This window comes from Cryptomeria japonica, chromosome 4 (assembly GCF_030272615.1).
Source record: "Cryptomeria japonica chromosome 4, Sugi_1.0, whole genome shotgun sequence".
NCBI classification, from domain to species: domain Eukaryota; kingdom Viridiplantae; phylum Streptophyta; class Pinopsida; order Cupressales; family Cupressaceae; genus Cryptomeria; species Cryptomeria japonica.
The window spans coordinates 144020916-144042813 of NC_081408.1; the positions used below are offsets into that span (position 1 = coordinate 144020916).

A 21898-nucleotide genomic window follows, 5' to 3' on the forward strand; every position below is an offset into this window, starting at 1 on the left:
TAAAAAGATGCTTTTGCCCATTCAGTTGAATATATGATTTTTGTATGTGGAGATACTAGCGCCGCTTCTATAATAACATGTTAAAAAGCACACTTTGTCATAGAGTTCCGTTCTCCATAGCAACACCGCACATAGTCTCTCCATATTAATGAGTTCCGTTCTTGTTATAATAATAACATGTAGAGAAAGAGTAAAAAAATTAAGATTATGTTGTCTTGAGTGGACTTTACCAAATAGAAGAAACTTTCCAACCATTGTATAAAGTGAATAGCTACCATCAATTGCAAATAAGATCTCAATTTATTATCTATTATCTATTATCTATGTGAACCTTAAAAAAATATGTACATGAACCTTACAACACTTGTATCCCTTATAATAATTATATTTGAGGCCTTTAGATGTTACTATAGTAAATCGGAGAAAATTTTATGATCATCATTTGATGGTCTAATTATTTTGATTAAATAAAAAGGAAGGAATTATAACAAGGCCCACATAGCACAAAATAATATAATTATAATAGATTGGGTGATATAAGATATAGAACTCAAACAATCTTAAAATCACAAAAAATATTAAAAATAGTAAAAAAATTAAAGAAAATAGAACGACTAATTAACACCCTATATAGTGTTGGAGTGCTTCAGACTTCTAATAACATCCACCTCATCCACCATTAGTTTCATTTCCCTAAAATGAAAGTGATGTCCATTTCCATTTATCTAGAATAGTTTTTCTTTCATGGTTTTCATGAGGTTTGGAAGTCTAGATCTACTTCTTGATTATTTTTTATTTCTATCTGGAAAAACTATGGAAAATACTTTTATATCTTGTTTGTTTGTTTTTTTTGTTAAAAGATATAATGAAAAAGAGAGCACTAAAAATGTTTTCCTTGTTGATCATGTTTGAGTATAGTTTATAAATTCTATCTTTAGAATCTCTTATAAAGTAGTGAAGTCAGACTATTTCATGTACAGACTATTTCATGTAATGGATGGTAGGAAAAATGCATCTCAATTTTTGCACCTTCTTGGAGGTAATTAAAAAATGGGCTAGAAGGAGATTTTTCTCTAGCTTAAATATGAATAAATGGGAATGTCTTTTTGTCTTTAGCCTACTCCTAAGAGTACTATAGATATAGGTAAGATCAACAATAGGACCCAAAGTATTAACCAATCTTAGGGAATGGGCTTTAGGTGTCGATTTATGGATGACTAGGGTAGGATTGTCAAGAGCTTAAAACTAGAAGCTACCTTATTAAGTGTAAATAATAATCTTTAAAAATTGGACGCTTGTCATGGTTTTCGGGGAAGAAAGAGAAATAGTGGGGAATCTCCTTCAAGTGATAACACCAATCCCCTTAACCATATCAATGAGAGAGGGATTCAAAGCCTCGTCACTATTGAAACTCTTTGGCGCTATCATAGTGATGCAGGAGCATTGGACCATGTGTCATTTTTCTTATTCTGGCTATTCATTTTTTTTTGGTGTTTGTTGTCCCACAAGATTAGTTTGTTGCGTATCAATTTTTCTCTTCCATTAAGATATGGTTATGGAGAGGTCATTGGTGTTGGTAAAATGATTATCGGTGGAATTTTTTGTCCTATGAGAAGGGTCTCTATGATTGAGGGAAGGAAGGAGGAATTTCAAACACCGAGAAGAGAGCCATCGAGTTGTTAGGAAAAGAAAACCAATTGACCCGATAGGAAGGAGAGCGGAATCTATTAGGGCAGTGAGCGCTCTACGAAGGAAGTAATCAACCAATGAAAGGAATTATGCCATAAAGAAAGAAAACAAACGACGGGAAAGAGGGGAAGAATGAGTTGGTGTTGGGGGTTATCCGTGTTCAATCTGAGAGAGTTGGAATAGAGAGGAGACAAAGATTGAATAAAGAGGAGGCATCGATTTAGAGAGCAGTTGGGCTGAAGAAGAAAGAAGTGAAATCATAATATAGGAACATACTTAAAAGCTCTGTTTTAATTCTTGTCGCATTCCGAGTTAATGTCATTGTTCCAAATGCTTGTCACTATTGGTAGAATAGAACCGACTATTCATTGGTAGAATAGAACCGACTATTCAAGGGTTGTGCACATTTTGGTTTGTGATTTCTAACTATGATTAATGAATGCAATCATGTTTTATTGTATCAAGGCTGGTGTTGTATAAAAGATAATTTTTCTACATTAAAATAGTTGTATTATCAATTGTTATATAAGTTCTTATTATATTACAAGTTACTATTATTATCATTTGAGTACCTGTCAAATATGTTGTGATTAAGGTGTCTCAATCTTAGAGTCCTAACATGTTGAATAATTTAACTAATTTTTATCTAATTATTAACTTCTTAAGTTGGCATTCACTTTGTGGGACCTCTTGGTGAGGTGGCATCCTACATGGCAGATGATGAGATAACATATTCCTTATTTTTAGGAAGTTGGCACCCACTTGAAAGATGTGATGTTTTGGGAAGATATTGTCATATATTTTCATTTTGGAGTGAAAATTGATTGGGCAATTTCCTATGTTAACAAAAGAGCCTTGGTTTTCAAATTCCATTGTGTATTGAGTTCTATCTTAGCAATTGGCATTTATGGTGGAGTTCACTTTTAACAAGTGGTGTGAGATAAGGAAAGCACCTATTATAGGTCATAGTGATTTCTATGTTGTACTTACATTGTATTTGACAATATAACTGTTATGGATGAAATATATTTTGTTGCCTTGGAAGTTGCTATTAGTCATGTGTCATGGGATTAGCAAGATGTTGTTTATGACACAACTTACCTCTTACGTGTTGTAGATGGTTTTCAAAGCCATAGGTGCCTACCTCTTTGTGTTGAGTCCTGTATATATGTTGATGTAGTACATGATTCAAGTGAGAGGAGACAAGATCATTTCATAGGGGGTATGTTGTTAGATTTTATCCAAGATAGAACAAGATGTAAATTTCTCTATGTAAAAAGAGCCTATAAATGTATTATAACTTGTTGCTAAATAATACATTGACTCAATGTTTTGGAGTGTGGTGTTTTTTACTAAAAGGTTTTTCCCCACATATATCTTCGTTCTCTATTATATCTCATTCTTCTTATTTCATGATTTTGAAGTGTTGAATATGTATGCTACAATGTTGCTTAAATTTTCTTAGATCTATAAATTGCATGATCTTTCCTTTAAGGATTTAATTGTGGGAAATAAAATATGTATGTTTCCACTTTTATGGCATAGTAGTATGTGCTTGTATTACCATGTTGTAATATATTTTGAAGAAATAGGTGATATTGTAGATACATATAGAGTTTTTACTAGGATGTTCTCATTTTCCTTCAGAGTCAAATATCATTAACTATTATTCTAGAACTCATAATCCATCAAATGGTAGGCTTAAATGAATTACATAGGTGGAAAGAGTAGAATAAAATAATATACACTAGTAAATGAGAACTTTTACCATATTAAGAGGAATTTCCACTACTAACTATTGAAGGGAGTTGAGAAGTGAATGAGGGAAAATAACAAGTTGATTAGGTCATTAATGGTTTGAAAGGGAGAAATGGTAGGATAAAATATAGCCATAAATTCCTTTATAGGTAAAGTATTTTATGAGATAAATGTTCACTCCATCCCAAGATTTAGGGAGGTCAATTGTTCTATATCCATTTTGAACCCTTCCACCTTATCTTCTCCCTAAAGAAAATTATTCATCATAGTTCTATTTTATACTTTCTCACCCATTTGAATTTTATCATCTCCATCTTCAAGTTAGAGCTCAAACCTATATTTTTCTTTCTAATCACAAGTTTAGATTTTCACACTCTCTATATGACTTTTTCATTGATTTTGGTAAATTTCTCTTAAATATGAATTGAACAACATGAAAAGTTTACCTTAAAAAAAAATTCCAATTATTTTAAAAATATAATAAATAAATAATTTAAATTTTAAAAATAATAATATAATTTCTACATACACTATGTTGAATTTCTTAATGGACATGCTAACTGAAAAAACATCCATAACTTTTAAATTTTATACAATTTTTAAATCTAAAAATGCAGAACACTCTACCCTTCGTTACATATATTTCAAAAAAATAATTTTATATTTCTTTACCAAGTGAAGTTGGCTAGAAAATAATTTTTAATATTTAAAAAAAATCATGACTACTAATTTACTCAGAAAATATGTTCACAAAAATATGTGTCAGCTCTACTTGTCTAATATTTAATTACATTTAAATATTTAAAAAAGTTATTTTTTTCTCATACCTTAGTTGCCTAGAAGGATCCATATACTTCCAAAATTTTAGCAATGCCTAGTTGAAATATTCCAAAAATAAAATTGTTATATTAAATCCTTTAAAAAAAGAGTAGTTCATTAACTAAACTCATTTTTTATTAATTTCATTCTTACATAGGTTTTACATTGTGTAGATAGCTCATTCATATTGTCACATGAAATTTCTTAAGAATATTATTTTATCATTCTTATTGCCACTTAGGAGTATTACCTAGTCCATGATGGTCTTGCACTCACAATGTCACTTATTCTTTAATCTTCTCATTTGACTTGACTTGGATATATAGAATATGACTGTAATCTTGAATTGTACTATAGGCTTGGCACAAAGTTTCTAACATTAATTTGGTATGACTACTACACTTGATTTGCACTAAAAGTTTCTAGATTAAACTTGACTTGATTTGATTTCTTTCCATCATTAATATATTTGTACAATAAAAAATGATAGGAAAAATATTACATTTTATAACACTCCTTTAAATATTGACTAATTTCAAAGTAAACTCTAATTCCAATGCTATTTTAATGATTATTATTGTAGGGATGTGAAAGAAGACTAAGGGTTGCAATTTATATTTCCAACACCCTCTAAAATATTATATCAGGGTTGTTAGTACAATTCTCTCTAAGACTTGCAAATGTGTTTTCCTGTTTATTTTTCTCAATTTTCATTACATATTTTGATTTCAACATCAAATCTATCATCGAGATGCTCAAATTAATCATTTTTGTTATATTTGGTAATTATAAATATATTTTTCCACAAATATTAGATTTTCATTTTTAAAGGACTGATACCATTATCTTTTGATCCTATCGTACTTGAAATATATTATTACATGTACTCGAGTTGCTAGCTAAAAAAATTGGACCTTTCTCTTGTGTTATACACTATAATTGATAAAGTTATGACATAGAGTTTTTGATAAAGATAAACGGGTTTTACATGCACCCAAAACCAAAAGTTTTATAGAATCTGGTCATCAGCCAACCAAACAAAAACCAATAGCAAATCAGGGGAGCACCCTAAAACAAACAGGAAAGCAAAAAGAGACTCAGACAACAAAACATAAACACTCAATTAAGAGAGTGCACTAGCTCCTTGTTCTTCTAGATGGTAATCTTGTTGATTTCCTCCAATTCCTCCATAATGAACCTGGAGGTGCCCTTATTACTTCTCTTGCTTTTGGTCCTAGAACTAGGGCCTATGGTTTTGTTGCCAGCAATAGCAATGTCTTCACCTCCATGATCTTTCTCAAGATCACTGTGAATGGATCCGTATTTTGCAACCATGACATTGATCTTTTTGAGCCCCTCCATACTATTATTCAAGGCCTCCTTTCTTATGTCGACCAGGTTCTTGAGGTTTTTCTTTATCTCCACCATAGACTATTCTACCTTTTCAATTCTTTATTCATGGTTGCATTTCATAACCTCAACATCTTGGGAGAGCTTCTGGGTCATGATCATGAGCTTCTCAGATTTGCTAGGCTCAGGCGTAGTAGTGAAGATATCTATTATTTTCTTAATCCCCTGTTTGAGGGTATCAATTTCCTTCTCCACCCACTTCTGGCAACTCTCCTAGCTTCTAGTCGCTTCCATCACTGGGTTCATCAGACTACTATTCCTCTATAACCCATTGTCCTCTTATTTAGGAAGAGTCCCTTGTTTTTCCTGCAGGACATTAAGCAGAATGTCCAGTTTAATTCCCTAGTCTAGGGTCTTGTGATCATAGTCCTTAACCGCAAGCTTCCTCTTTTTAGAAGAAGACTCAAAAATCAGCTTTCTGGTTGATTTATATTTATTGGCCGCCCATCTGGGGGGATTCTTGCTGGTTCCAGGGGTGACCAATAGTTCACCTTGTTCAATCGGCTTATAATCAGGGTCATCAAAAGGTTTGGCACTCCCACTATCCTCCATTTCCATATCCGAATCAGAGACTTCCTAAATATTATATGTGGGATTTGGCCTTTCTCAGAGAGAGAGGGCACAACTTCATGGGTCTTAGTGTACTCCATAATAAGCACAATAAGCCCTTCATGGAGGACTGGATTATTTGGATTCTCAACATGTTTTTCAAGACTATTCTACAAAGAAGAGGCTAGATAGAAAGGAATAGAAATGACTTTGCCATGCCTAAATTGATTCAAAATGGTAAAATGGTAAGAAAAGATACTGGCATATCTTCCATCAAGCGTAATGTACCTCATGATGAGCTTGGCCATATCCACCCAGGGAGCCATAAGATCTTTCCATTTGTAGCCACCATAAGCCATTTTATTGACTCTTGAATGCTCCTTATCTTTGTTGAAGAAATTTGCCATGTCTTCCTCCCTAATTTTCATGTCTCTATAGAACCTTCTACCATTCATTGTCAGACCCGTAGCCATAGCCACCAGGGTTTCATCCAGCTAGAATTCAGTACCATAATCCCTCAGAACCCCTTTTTTCCACCCAGTAACAAACATTTCCGTGAGCAGAGGAGAAGGTCCATGGAGTCTTTCCAAGAAGGGGACAATTCCCCCATCAACGATTTCCTACCAAACCTCCTTATTTTTCTTCCATTTCTCAAAAGTGGACAGCTCTTGCCTATTCTTGTCCCCGCCGATAATGATCCGGGTCACCAAACAAAAGAAGGGAATGTGCCACACTAGAGAAGTCTCCGAACAGTAGTAGGAAATGGGCCACACAGTCTCCAACTAGTAGCAGGGTATGGGCCACACAATAAGACATAAAATCCAAGCACAAGGGTAGTCACTAGATCTTCGAATAGGGAAATCAAAAAACAATCATTTCCCCAACAAATTAATCAAATCATGATTAAAATTCATTAATTACCGCAAGTGGGAGGAATCATCACAAGCCAGATCACACAAGTTTTTTGGGAAAGAGTCCCTATGGCTCCACCATTTAGCCGCCACATAGCCCACTGCCATATTGGCTAGTAAATCCACTACCTTACTTCCTTCATGAAAGATGTGCAAAATTTTGAAATCATCTAACCCTTCTATCATATCCCGATAGTCTTTGATAAGGTTGGCAACAGTCCTTGATCATGTTGGCAATAGTCTAGCTAGGATCTGTACGCCCATTCAAGCAATTAAAGTTATGGCATAGAGTTATTTCTTGGACTCAAGATATTATTGCTAGGAAATTAATAAACTTACCATTCTTCCAATTAAACTATTTAACTCCAACCTACTATTTACTATTGTGTTGCATTTTCTTCTCCATGTCATGAAAAACCTTATAAATATATTCATTCTTCATTTCTTTTGACAATATTTTTTATCATTTTCAATCTTTTCCTTAGACATGTTTAAATTATAAATCTTTAAAAATAATATCTCACTATTAAAATGAATAGTATCCTTATGAGGTTTTTTTATATATTCATCATTTTCATAGTCACCCACACCCTCAATCTCATATAAACATTTTATATAATTTCAACATACATCTTCTTTTTGTACCCATAACTATAATGCTCAAATTTTTTACAAGACTAAACACTAAAGATGATATTTATCATTCAATATTGATGTTCATATTTATGGTTTGCAACCTTCTTTATTCATTTTCTCTATTGTGATTTTGATTGCTCATTTTATTTCTTTCTTCACAATGATTTTTACTTCTTCCTATGTTTAAATAAAATCTTCAGTCTCCTATCATATTGCATACCACACAATGTGACCACATTAATTCATCCATACATATCGTAAAAAATCATTTAATTCTTCACTAGGAATTACAATAGGTCCATACCATCCATGATATTCTTAAAAAAATTCTCCACATTTTTTTGTTATTCTATAATTATATTCAAGTATTCATAAGGGTGATAGCCGAAATTGATCTAACCTTTTAAATTGATTCACTAGAAAGTGATATATACATTATAAATTTTAAATTCATGTAAACTAACTAAACACAACTTATTTAGTTCATATTATTGATATATTTTTAAAAAAATTTAAAAATATGAATGTTATTTTTTTGTAAAACTGCCACTATAAGTTAGTTACTAATAAAACATTAAAAAATAAGGATAATTTGGACTTCACTTTTTATATAGATTATTTTTTTCAATTATTTTTGTATTTATAACTTAAAATTTAAGTGCATGGATTCATTTTTCATTTTTTGTATACATTTACTTTTTTAAATAAATAATTAATATTGTGTGTACTAAAAATATAACTAATTTGATGAGATGCATTTTTAGGATCTAGAGTCATGGACATGTCTCTGGGGATTGTGCAAAACCCTCAATTGGTTCATGGTTAGGTTCTACATGGTTGTGACTGCTTGTTCCTAGTGATTTGGGGGTTCTCTCTACCCTCCATCTATTGACTACCTTTGTTGTCACCAGTTAGGTGGTTTCAGTGCTCTGCATGAAGGAAGAGGATGTCAAGTTGTAGGGGGGACTCCTTGGGGCCTTTGTCTCTACCTTTCCCATCCCTTTGGTTGGTGCCCTGTTTGGGGATTTGTGCTTTGTAGCTCTTTTGGCGCATGCTTATGTAGATTTGATGAAGAGTCACTTTTGAGACTAGTTTGCCTCTATTCCTCTTTTGTTGCTAGTCTTTGGCTAGACATAGGGAGTGTGTCGGTTCCCCATCTAGGGAAGGCTCTTGTGGCTTGGTTTTCTTGCCTTAGTTTTGGGTATCCTATTTGGAATTTGGTTTTGTGTCACCCTCTTTGTATTTTGGCGGTTTCTATGTGCTCTCTCAAGGCCTCTCTTTGGAGACTCTTGTTATGGTGGTTTTTTATCTTTCGGAGGTTGCTTGTGGTTGTTGGGTTTCAAGGTCTAAACATATTTATGTGGATGATGGCTTCCCTATTGGTATTGGTTCTTCACCTTCTAGTGTGGGTTGGAGGTGGTTGCATGTTGAGGGCTAGTTACCTTACAAGAGATTAATTAGAGAAAGCTCTACTTTCCTTCTTCCTACTCCTACAGTGCTTTATGAATGATTTTGTGGTTTTTTTGTTTTCTTGGGATAATTTTTTTGTCCCTATTTGTCTTTGTCTTTGTATGTTTTATTTTAAGGGAAGGATGTCTGGCTCTTTGCTTACAGAGTTTCTTGGCTACTCCTAGCTCAATGTAGTTCCTACTACTTTTGGGTTCATTGGTTCCTACAAACCGTTTTGGTCTTTGTTGAAGATTTTCTTTCATGGTGGGTCCTCATACAAATGGTTGTGGTATGCTTGTCAAAATCCAACATTTTCGAAGATCACTTCATCTTCCATGATCTTTCCTTCTAGACATTCAATCCCCAAAGGTATTGCAAACAATGGACCTAATGAGATGGTCCAATTTGTGTTGTTTACAAGGTTATTCATCAATCAAAGGTAAAGCAATGCCTTTCAAAACCCTTCAAATCTTTTGGTGCTAGTCAATTCAATGGTCACTCTAGGTAATAATTTGGTTTTGGCTAGGTGATTGTTCTTCCACTAGTTTTTTGGGTGTCTCTAGATTGCTATAGAATTTCTCCATGGTAGTTCATGATGGTCCTACTGATAAAAGGTTGCAGGAAGCCTTTCAAAACCTACTGTTAGTTTTTTGGTTCCTTGGCTATTTTGCTTCTGCTCAAGTATTTTTTATGTTTGTTCAGGGTTTTTACCTAAAGTCCTCTATTCTAATTAGGTGGTTTGTTGTATTTGGGACCTTTAGTCTTGCCAATTCATTGCTCTGATAAAAAAAACCCTAGGTTGACCAGTTTGGTTAGTTGCTGCCCCCTTCAAAATAGGATTTGCCTTTATTGGTTTTGTCTTTGCGATGTTCTAATTTCTTTTAGGTCCCCCTCTTTGTGCACCTACTTGGTCATTTTGGAATGGTTCAGACCTCTCTCGATTTTATCTATTCAAAACATTTTGTTTTAAATATTTATCGAAAATAGAAAAAAATAATCATCTTGAAAAAAAATCTCTCTTCTACTTCATTATATTTTTTGAGTTCTGTGAAATTAAACTTTAGTGTTTTTTCAAGAAGATAATCAAACTTATATTTCAAACCAACAACCTACTTTTAAAGAAAATCAAAAAATATAATTAATAGTAAATATATTTAAAATTATAGTTTTTAAAAATTAAGCTTATTGATATATATAGAAGGGAAATTAAAATATTACTTGTGCGTGTAGGATTTCTGAGTACATAAAAAAATTTAAACAATTTTATTTTGTTCAATTTGACCCCAAAATGAAGTTATATATGTATTTAGTGGATTCTCTTGGTAGAATAAGTTAGGACCTAGATCTAATTTACCTAAAATGAATCCACCTTTAACATATTTTTGACCAAAATCAACTTTTAGTTAGAGATGTTTAAATTCATCTATGTTGATAAGTAGGATTGAAGTGGGAAACAATTTAAAGTTTCATCCTTAATTGATTTATAATATTTAATGTTTAGGTAAATAAATAATTGATTGATTCGCACTCTTTCACTTGAAAGCTCTCAAAATATGTTCTAGTATCAATAACTTCACTAATTTTACCTTCTATTACCTTGGTATATGTTTTGAATAATTTCTCATACTTTCTTTTTTGTTGCTACTATAACTTTTCAAAACATAGAGAAATTTAGTGTCATTTTTTTAAAATATAACACTTAATCTATTCTTTCAATAAATATTTGCATGCTTGACTTAAGACATTATGTGCTTTTTGATTAACAAGGTCTAAAAACTCATTTTATACAAATTCTTGAAATTCTTGAAAGCAAAATATTGTATATTCATACTCTAATAATCATAATTTTTTTCAATTAAAATAGGAATTTATAATCATATACTATTACTAACCACTAATCAAACTATCCATCTAAGATAATATCTCATGGCTTCTAATCCCTTCAAGAGAATACTTCAACCTTTACTTAAAATTTGTCAAACCTTGGCTCCTAAACTTGACTTTTTTAATCACTCTTTAAATAACTAACTTTTGTTAAACCAGCCACAATTAATCTCCCTTGCTAATTCAACTAAGCTTTAATACCGATTTGATAACTTTGTCCCATACAAATTTGAAACGAAACATGTGTGCCTTGATTTACTCTATTATCCCACATGTTTCACTTGAAAATGTACAAGACAAATGGGCATACTATTGTTTTAAATACATGTATTGATTATTGTCTACAAAAATGCAAAAGATATATTTTATATATTAAAATAAATTTTTTACCAGTAATTATTATAAGACAATTATTTGCAATTCTCATTCTTCGTCCTCTCCTTTACTTTTCTCTCTCCTCTTTAACCATGTATTGTATTTCAAGAAATATACAATGTGAACAATATACATAATGGGAACTTATACATTCATGATTTATATTTTAAGACTTATTTTGACTTATACATTATGATATGAAATGTATTTGTAACTTATTCTTCAAGTTTACAATTTGACATAACAAAACATATATTTGATTTGTATTTTAAAATTATAGATCAAATTTTAAATTTTATTTTAACCTAATTTCTATTCTTGATTTTTACTATAAATTTCTTGATAAAATATACATCTGATATTTGAAGTACATTTAGATGCCTCCTACATACTGGAAGTATGAAAAGTCTCATATGCTGTAAGTCATCTAGACCCAAAAACAAATACACTACAATACAAAATTAACTAATTAATTAACTATTATCACATATTTGTAAAACAAAAAGGAAGGTGAGAAACGAATTACAGTTCCAGAACTCAAAGAAATTTATAACATAATAGCGTCATGACACTCTAAGCCCTCTTTAATGGTGGTGGAGCAATCGGCTAGTTCACATAACGGCAGTGTTTCCTTATCTCTCCCTGCGATCCTGTCAACACATCATTTGCACCCATCTTTACCATTGCTCGCCCAAATTTCTTCCTCCAAATGGTTGGATACTTAGCGTTTATTTTCACCTCTCGGGAGGTGGCATCGTCTGAAATCAACTCTTGATCAGATTTCAACAGTCCAAGATTGTACTGCAAGTTTATGTAGTAATTGACGTCCAGCTTAGTGGGAGTGACAGGATCGAACGGAACAAGCACGTCGGGTGAAGCCGAAGGGGGGCATTTGGCCTTGAGATGAAGGGCATAGTTACAGTTCATGGAAGGGTCTTGACCAGCACTGCCATTGAAGTTGTACAGACGATCTCCACTGAATCCAGCACAGTGAGAAGCCCCAATTGAATGGGCCCCTGCAAAGCAATGAGATTATTTATATGACATATAATCTAGAAGCGATTTGAGGAATTCATTAAGCTTTATAAACGACTATGCAGGCCTACCTGAGAGCGTGACCATGTCCTCCTGTGACAAATGCTTTGAAGCAAAAACTTGTGTCAACTTGTTTACATCATATGAGTGAGAAGGAATATTTAATGGCGGCTCTGATGCAAGAGATATCCTTCCGTCTCTTCGTCCCGCTTGAACCGCCCAAAATAACCCACCAGCCTGAATTTGCATTAGTTGTAACATATGTTAAGCTATTATTACTGCTACATAATCCTACTATTATGTCTAATCTTAATAATACATACTAGGTAAGCACCATCTCTTGCAGCGTATGCCAGTAAGTCGGCACAAGAAACGACACCGGCACATTTGGCTTCCAGTTTGGACTTGACTTCATCAATTATTTCGTAGCCCTTAGGGTTTAGGTTATTGACATGGGCGTCCTTCTCCGCTGTGTTATCTGCTGTGGAATCAAGGAGAATTGATCCATCGCAGCCCTGGAATTCATCATCCATCACTATTATAAACTAACATAATCAATCATGAAATAAGGGTTAAGAATATTGCAGAAAACTTACTCTTACAAAGCACTCATGGAAGTGTAATCTTATAAGAGCAGCTGGTACACAAGGATTTTCTTTAAAAGCTTTGGTAACAGTATCATTGATAATCTCCTCGGCTTGAGGGCATGTTTGACGATAATAACCAACCTTTAACCTATCCCCATTAGCTGTAATTGATAACAATAATAAAACCAAAGGAATAACCAGTAGACTCGCTTCCATTTCAGAAGGGTAGTTGGAGTTGTGCTAGATGAGGGGAGAAAGCAACTGGAAACACTTTTGGCTATGCAGTAGAGGAGGAGAGAAGGCTGTGATATTTAACATCATGGTCCGTGAATTGTTTTCATCAAGTCACTACGGTCTATATAATTTTTTTCAGCCAGCGATGGTTTTTTGTTAGACTGCAAGAATATGAGGAGGAAATATTTTAATGAGATATATGTAATCTGTAATGTGTTAGGTAAACTTTTTAATGTGATGGAAGATATTGATTCAACAAATATTTTCCATATACATCATGAAATGAAATGAGATTCATTTCACGATTTTGTGCTCACCAAAAAAAAGCCCAGTGAATCAAATCGACCCCAAAGACCCTATTTCCTTATCTTTCCCATATCACCATGTGAAATGTGATTCAACAAATCTTTCCAATATCACCATATGAAACCAAACTCACTTTATAACTTTGTGCCCAACAAAAAAGCTCTCGTGAACCAAATCAACCCCAAGACCCTCCTTATTTTAAAAAAATATCACACATTGGGCTCTCGTGAACCAAATCAACCCCAAGACCCTCCTTATTTTTCAAAAATATCACACATCACCTCCAATGGAAGCATCTAACGCTAGATTCATGTGACAAATCACCAACAGTGGAGGCAGCCTAGACTTATCTACTATTTCAACTCAGTCTATTTCCGGTTTTAGGCATATAGACTTCGAACCACACGAATAATGTATCAGATGCAAGTGAACGTGACAAGACAAGGAAATGCATTAAAGTTTCCTTGAATTAGTTCAGAGCTTTAAAGTTTCCTTGAAATTAGTTCAGAGCTTTAAAGTTTCCTTCCATCAATCGACTCCGTCAAGATCGGTAGTTAACATAAATATTTGCACGATAACAATTTCTATGAAAATATAAAATATAAATTGGGTGGCCAAGCAGAAGAATTTTTTTTATTTGCAGCCCCGTGGAAGCTTCATTATCGAGTGAAAACTTAAAGCCTTCAAGTTTCGAGTTGTCTATTATATAGGTTGACACGGTAAATGTGCCCTATGAATACTGCTAATAGGCGTCTATCACTTCTATCAGGTAATAGACTTCTATCACTTCTATCAATTCTAAGTTTATATTTTGGTTAATTTTGGGTTATGTTTATAACTAGTATCAATATGTTTTTGGTCTATTAATGAAGTTGAATGGTTTTTAATGAGTTCATCAAGGATCAAATTTTGTTGAGTGCAAAGCTTCAACATCATGAGCGGTGAGATTGGGATTGTGCTTGAACAAATTTGATGGTATGGATGCCTGTAAATCTTAGCTCTTAACTCAAATTAAAAGATAAAACTCAATTTTTAATATAAATTATTTCAATTTTTAAAATATTTTTTTATTAATCATTATATTTTAAATAGATAAATTAAAAGATGCATATGATCAATCAAATTTAATAATAGAAAATAAAAAGAATTTTAATTAGATTGAGAAAATAATACAAAACATTGATTTTAAGCATCCATTCTAAGAGAGTTGTGCCTCTTTTATTATTTATAAGAGATTTTAAAATAAATTTTATGTTCACATTTGTTAGATATGAACATGCTTATAATCTCAAGTTCGGTAATGATTTATAATATTTGGATTTTATTTTATGAAATTCTATAAATGATACTAGATCCATCTCAAATTTGTTGTTGATATTTTTCTCTGATTTATCCATATTTTATATGTTGACATAATGTGGTCCTGAAAGATATGGAGTATAGTAATAAATTGTGTCGAATAGAGTATGGAATAATATGATATTTTCATTGTGTATCTTTGAATTTTGATTTAATGATCTTGTAGATCTATTTCTTTCTTATTCATTGTATAACAAGGTATCAATTTTGGGTATATGCTTATGATATTTTCATTGTGTATCTGTGAATGAATTTTCTATATATGCTTTTGACCTGGAGCTTTGAATTACTAAGGTCACAAACGGGGGACCCCATCCCCAACATGAGAACTCAACAATAACACCCCAATGGCATTTGTGTTAGGGTTCCCATAGATACTGAGAGGGGGGGGTGAATTAGTATCTGACCGGTAATGAAATTTTCTTAAAACTGAATATGTAGAATATAAAGTAACAGTATACCGGTATGCAAGAATTAATGCAAATAATAGAATCAAAAGCATCCACATGAAAAGAACACCATAACACAAGATGTTTAACGAGGAAACCCGATGTGGGAAAAACCTCGATGGGATTTGTGACCCACAATATTCACTTACTGTCCAATAAGAGAATATTACTTATAATAGGGGCCTGCACATGCAGGAGGGCCAACTGCCTAGAGCTCACTGCTCAATAAGAAGTCACACTGACTTACAATGAGGATTTACACAAATCCAATATTCTATACTTCTTTACAATAGCATCTTCAATGCCAGATTCAGTATCGGTTCTTGCTCCATTCTTTACATATACCCTTGACCTACAATTCGCACATTAGGTCTGCCTTATAATTTATTTATTGCTTTCTATCCATATCCTACAAATGCCTACAATGATCTCTTTTATATACAAGAGTCATTTTACAATTTTCCAAGTCGGCTTACAATGATAAACAAAATATTACATATCAAAAATCCTGTCGGCCTCTCTACCGGTATACATATTTCCTTCTGTGCCGGTGCCGGTGTAGATTGATTTTGTTGATGTCGGAGCACTGTTTTGTTTGAGTAATGCTTTTCTAGTATAATGTCTTGCCGGTGCCATAGGATTGCAAGGTTGCCTGTGTAATGCTTTGCCGGTATAATGTCTTGCCAGTGCCATAGGATTGCAAGGTTGCCTGTGTAATGCTTTGCCAATATAATGTCTTGCCGGTGCCATAGGATTGCAAGGTTGCCTGTGTAATGCTTTGTTGGTATAATGTCTTACTGGTGCCATAGGATTGCAAGGTTGCCATTAATGACAAAACCTTCAATCACACACAATGTCTCATTGGAGTGTCCATATGCCAACAATCTCCCCCTTTGGCATTGATGGCAACACTCATGAGAAATTTCAAAAAGATATCCAAAAATGTGTATACCAAAAAATGTTACCAAAAATGTGAGAGCTACCCCTAAGCATGTGATCCCTGTGTTTTGAATTTTCTCATCTACTACTCCCCCTTTGGCATCAATGACAAAGGTTAGTAGATTTTGTAGTTGTACCAATTCATAACCTCAACCTTGTAGTTGGGTAGTTATTATCTGAAGAATATCTCCCAAAATTAAGTTTATACCATCCATAAACTTCTTTCTCTCCTTTATTGCTATCTCAATTCTGTATACTATAGCGGTGAGATGCTACAAGTGCTCTGCCGATGTTTTGCTACCTTGTGTTAGTGCCTCTGAGATTTCCTTACGCAGAGATGCTAAATAGTCCAATCTTGGACTTAGTTTAGATCTCAAAAATTTTGCCTTGTTTATTATTTTCTCTTTTTCTCTTTCTAATTTGAGCAATTCTTCCTCAAGATTTGTTATCTTTTCCTCAAAAATTGATAATGTATCGGGTGAGTTAACAAAATTATCAGCAAGTTTATTGATCTCTTCCTATACCTTGCTCATCTTTTTGTCTACATCTGTGGTCAAAAAGTTTATCTTACAGGTTTCTTTGTACAGAGTTTTGTACTCTTTCAATAAATTGCACAGTTCTGGTAGAAGTGTGTCAAATTCCTTGTTACACTTCTTTATTCCTTCCTCAAAGAATTTTTGTTTCTCTTTTTCTACACTTTCCTTTACAGTTTCTACCTTTGTTTGCTCAAAATTTCCAGAAATATATTTACAAAGTGTATCCAACTGGCCTAAAGAATCTTTGTTGGCTATATTACAATTTGGAGCTATTGATTTCAAAACTGGAATTGAATCATCTATCGCTTTATAGGCTTGTGAGCTATAATCAGTTATTTTCTTGATAGATTCGAGCAATACCTTTGTTACATTTGATGGTGACCCAATAAACTGAGTGTCGGTGGAAGTGACCATGCTGGTATTGACCTTTGGTAGGTCTGTTTGTGTCTCCATCTCTTTAAGCACAGTTTTTCTTGCATCATTTCTTATCGGTGGCATCTGTTCTGGAGCCTTTAGCTCTATTGGTTGCTCTGTTTGTGTTCCAGATTCCATCTTTTTCTCTGAATCTATTGTCGGTTGCTCTTTGTTATCAGATTTATATGTGGTATTCTTATCTACCACTATGTTGATTTTTTGAGTATCAACATTCACAGTATATAGGACTTCAGGATTAGGATTATTATCCTCTGTGTCCATGCTCTCAGCTACCGATTGATCTTCTGTAGTTGTTGTTTTTACCGGTGGAGTATTTAAAGGAGGTGGGGGTAAGTTGTCTCTAATCTTGATACTTGGTGGTCCACCAACTTTACCTTTCCCTTTGTCCTTTTGATATACTAGAATGGGCTTGGGATTCCTATATTCTTCTTGTTTTTCTTTTTCAACCAAGAATTTATCCCAACCATCTTCTGTTTCATTTGAAACTTCAGTAACTCTACCTACCATTAGTGATATTTGCCGATGTGCAGTGGAAAAAACTGTCCGGTTCACTTGAGCTATCAAATCATCAATTTCCTTAGGTGAGTTGACCGGGTATACTGCAAGTAATTTTTCTATTTTAATTTTCTTATCCAACTCAATTATTCCTTGCCTTCTGGCCTCAAGTCTTTTATATAATTCATTAGGAATTTCATTTAGGACTTGCATCAAAAACTTTTTATACATGTCCATGTGTAATATAACACTTTCCTCAACTTGTCCTTTCTCATCATCTTCTGATAGGGTGTCATAGATTTTCCTTATGTTTTTCAATTTACCTTCCTCTGTGATCTCATTCAGTAATATGTCAAAAGGGGCCAAGTCAGTGTTTGTCTTCTTCTTCTTTTTGGGGGTCAACTTTTTCTTAGGTGTGGCTTTCTTGACTGGAGACCTTACAACTTGTTGCTTCTGTCTTGTCCTTCTAGGTGAAGGAGTGGATACTGGTGAGGGATCTCTTTTCCTAACAACTCTTTTGAAAGTTGTTGGCATATCTCCTTCTGAGGAGGTATCTACCAGTGATAGATGAGTTTCAGGCTGTTGGGCTGCCAACTCTTCTTCTGTTATGCCGGTTTTCTTTAATACATCATCTTTTATGGCTTTTGCTTGCTTGGTTCCTTTCGTCACAAATGCCTCAACTTTCTTTACTCTCTTTTTAGATTGAATTTGACTTTCGATGGTCTCAGCACTACCAAATACTTCTTCCTTTGGCTCATTGGGGGCTTCTAGAAGTGCTTTCGCATAAGTTTCCACTATGTGGCCATCTGTTTCATACCCCATCTCTGTAACCCAGATTGTTCTTGGGATGACTGCTTCCATCCAGATCTCATCCTTTTTAATTACAAAGCATATATCATCCTTGTATTTGTTGACAATTTCCTGTGATAGTCTGATCCTCTTATTCATTTTGACCTTTAGTGCTTGAAAATACTCATTGATATTCTTTTCTTTGTTTTCACCCATGTTGTTGAATAAGTCAGACAATTGTTTTCCTACTGGTATGTCAAATCCAAAATCCTTGTTGCCTATACCGGGAGCCTGTTTGGTTATATGTAGCATTAAGCATACAAGTAAATTTCCAAATCTAAAGGTTCCTTTCTTATCCTTCTTGATTTTTGCCAAATTGTCAATTAACTCATCTTTTAACCATTCACAGATATCAATTTTCACATTGTCCTTAACCATGTCATAAGCACTCTTTATGCATAAACTGGTAATAGAGTTAAGCCTATTTGCATGAGTTGCTTTGTAACCTAGAATCATGCTAATGAATCTCACATTTGTATTAGTCACATCATTAACCCTCAATGATCTTTTGTCGGATGTTGCACCAGTTAGTTTCATTACTAGGTCATTGGAAACCTTCTTGGTTTTGTCGGGTCTGGTACCAGTGGAAGGTAACCCTGTTACTGCTTTCACAGCTACCTTTGTAATTTTATGCACTGATTCAAGCCAAAAGAATGAGCCATGTACCCTGCTAAGAACTATCCTAACCACTTCCTTGGGAAATTCAGGAATGCAGAGGATTTCAGTGAATCCTAGGGTTTCAACAATTTTACATTCAGGTTTCACATTTCTGGCATTGTCACATATAACAGATTTATACATGTTTTTGATTTCTTCATCACCTAATTCCTCTATGTTGCAATAAATATACATTCTAGGGTCTTTTGCATAAACAACACCCTTTGGAATTTGGGAAAAAGCACCTGTGTTGTCATTTTTCTTAGCTACCTTGGGAACTAGCTGAAACACGGGCCTAGGTCATTTTATAACCTTGACGACTATAGGGTTTGCTATGAATTCAGGTGCAGAGGAGGATGCCATGATAATAAATACCTTTTTCTGCCTTTGGATGGATTGAATGTTGAAGTGCTTTGCCTCTTTGCTCGGAATGCTTTAGCTCGAAAATCTTCACGCTCTCTGAAAGTTTGAATTCACGGTGAAATGAAATGGAGCCAAAAACCTTATTTTATAAGGTCTTTTCTGCTACCTACCACATTAATTTTTTGCCGGCAATGTATTAACTCAACTTTATTTGCCGGTAATGAAGGATTTTCAGCTTCTTTTCTCTAACCGAGGGAATAATAGCACGTGTCATTAAATTGCCAAACCCTCAAGATAATTTTCTTCAATTTGATGAAGAACATCTTGCCGGTGGAGCATTGCTCTGTCCTACCAGTGGAGCATCATATTTTCCTGCCGGTGAAGCATTTGTTGGTTCTAAAAATGGAGGAGTAACCCCAATATTTAGATCACCTTTTCTAATCCATTGCTTTGAAAATTCTTGCTTAACCTCTTCAACCTTTCCTTTACCTTTCAAGCTAGTACTTTTGTTATCTACTGGTGTACCTTTACTTCTACAGAATTTAGCAATATGACCAATCTTGTTACATGCATAACAAGTTACATTATTTTTCTAAATAGCTTTCCCATAACCTATGCCAGTTTGTGTTCTGCATTTATTTGATAAATGACCAAATCTTCCACAAACATAACATCTTACATTCATTCTGCAATTTTCAGAGTTATGACCAATTTCGTTGCATTTGGTGCATTGACTGGTGGGAGGATTGATGTTCTGATAATTCCTAGATCTACATTCATTTGCCCTATGACCATATTTATTACAGTTAAAGCATTTTCCATTGAATTTGTAAGTATTAGAGGGTCTTACCGGTTTGCTTTGGTCCTAGGTATTTGCAGTACCAGAGCTTTCTCCAACTTCAAATCCAACTCCAGAAGTGTCACCTTTGGGTTTTTGATTCTTCAATAAGGTACCAAGTTCTTTTGAGCTTTTCTTGAAAAAAAATTTGTGTTGATTTGCAGCTTCCAATTCCCTTTCCAAGATCTCTTTTTGTCTCATTAGTTCATTCGAGTCATTTTGAGTATGCATCAGATCTGTCTTCAACATATCATTTTCATAGCTAAGTCTTGTGTTCTCATTTGCTGCATCACTTAGTCTTCTAGTCAATTCTTCTTCATTCTTCTTTCTATCCTCAATCTCTTTGCAGAATCTCATAGTCATATCCTGCATTTCATTTTTTGTTGTCATGATCTCTTGTTTCAATTTTCTTATGATATCATTTAGTGATTCCTTTTCATTATTTTTATTTTGCAATTTTTCACAAAGTTCTCTTCTCTTGTTTCTTGTAACAGTAAGATTTTCTTGAAGTGCTTGAATAATGTCCTGAGCTGCTTTTAAATCATCTTCTAATTTGATAATTTTCAACTTCTCTGCATCATAGTCAGTAAGAGCTCCTTCAAGTTGCTTCATCAGATTTTCCATCTTTACCAATGTCAAGATCTTCCTCAAGCTGTTAGGCTTCTGAAAATAGAGGACCAGGCTCTGATACCAATTGTATAGGGTTCCCACAGATACTGAGAGGGGGGGGTGAATTAGTATCTGATCGGTAATGAAATTTTCTTAAAACTGAATATGTAGAATATAAAGTAACAGTATACCAGTATGCAAGAATTAATGCAAATAACAGAATCAAAAGCATCCACATGAAAAGAACACCATAACACAAGATGTTTAATGAGGAAACTGGTGTGGGAAAAACCTCGGTGGGATTTGTGACCCACAATATTCACTTACTGGCCAATAAGAGAATATTACTTACAATAGGGGCTTGCACATGCAGGAAGGCCAACTGCCTAGAGCTCACTGCTCAATAAGAAGTCACACTGACTTACAATGAGGATTTACACAAATCCAATATTCTGTATTGCTTTACAATAGCATCTTCAATGCCAGATTCAATACCGGTTCTTGCTCTGTTCTTTACATATACCCTTGACCTACAATTCACACATTAGGTATGCCTTATAATTTACTTATTGCTTTCTATCCATATCCTACAAATGCCTACAATGATCTCTTTTATATACAAGAGTCATTTTACAATTTGCCAAGTCGGCTTACAATGATAAACAAAATATTACATATCAAAAATCATGTCGGCCTCTGTGCCAGTATACATATTTCCTTCTATGCT

At 33.9% G+C, this 21898-nt stretch overlaps 1 protein-coding gene across 1 annotated transcript; it reads right to left on the reverse strand.

The window, feature by feature from the left end:
• Positions 1-11929: 11929 nt before the first annotated feature.
• LOC131875423 (peroxidase 5-like) lies at positions 11930-13606 on the reverse strand. The gene is made up of 4 exons (XM_059219643.1): positions 13112-13606; positions 12839-13030; positions 12587-12752; positions 11930-12496 (listed from the first exon to the last, which is right to left on the reverse strand). The coding sequence occupies exons 1-4, from the start codon at positions 13316-13318 to the stop codon at positions 12087-12089; spliced, it is 975 nt and encodes a 324-aa protein (XP_059075626.1). The 5' UTR covers positions 13319-13606; the 3' UTR covers positions 11930-12086.
• Positions 13607-21898: the final 8292 nt, after the last annotated feature.

What these genes read in the sequence shown, in the direction of transcription:
- LOC131875423 (XM_059219643.1), bottom strand. Translation starts at nt 13,318, where the DNA reads ATGGAAGCGAGTCTACTGGTTATTCCTTTGGTTTTATTATTGTTATCA. An exon ending in CAAGAGATGGTGCTTACCTA is followed by an intron (nt 12,753 to 12,838) that starts GTATGTATTATT and finishes ATGCAAATTCAG; the next exon opens with GCTGGTGGGTTATTTTGGGC. An exon ending in GGACATGGTCACGCTCTCAG is followed by an intron (nt 12,497 to 12,586) that starts GTAGGCCTGCAT and finishes ATTGCTTTGCAG; the next exon opens with GGGCCCATTCAATTGGGGCT.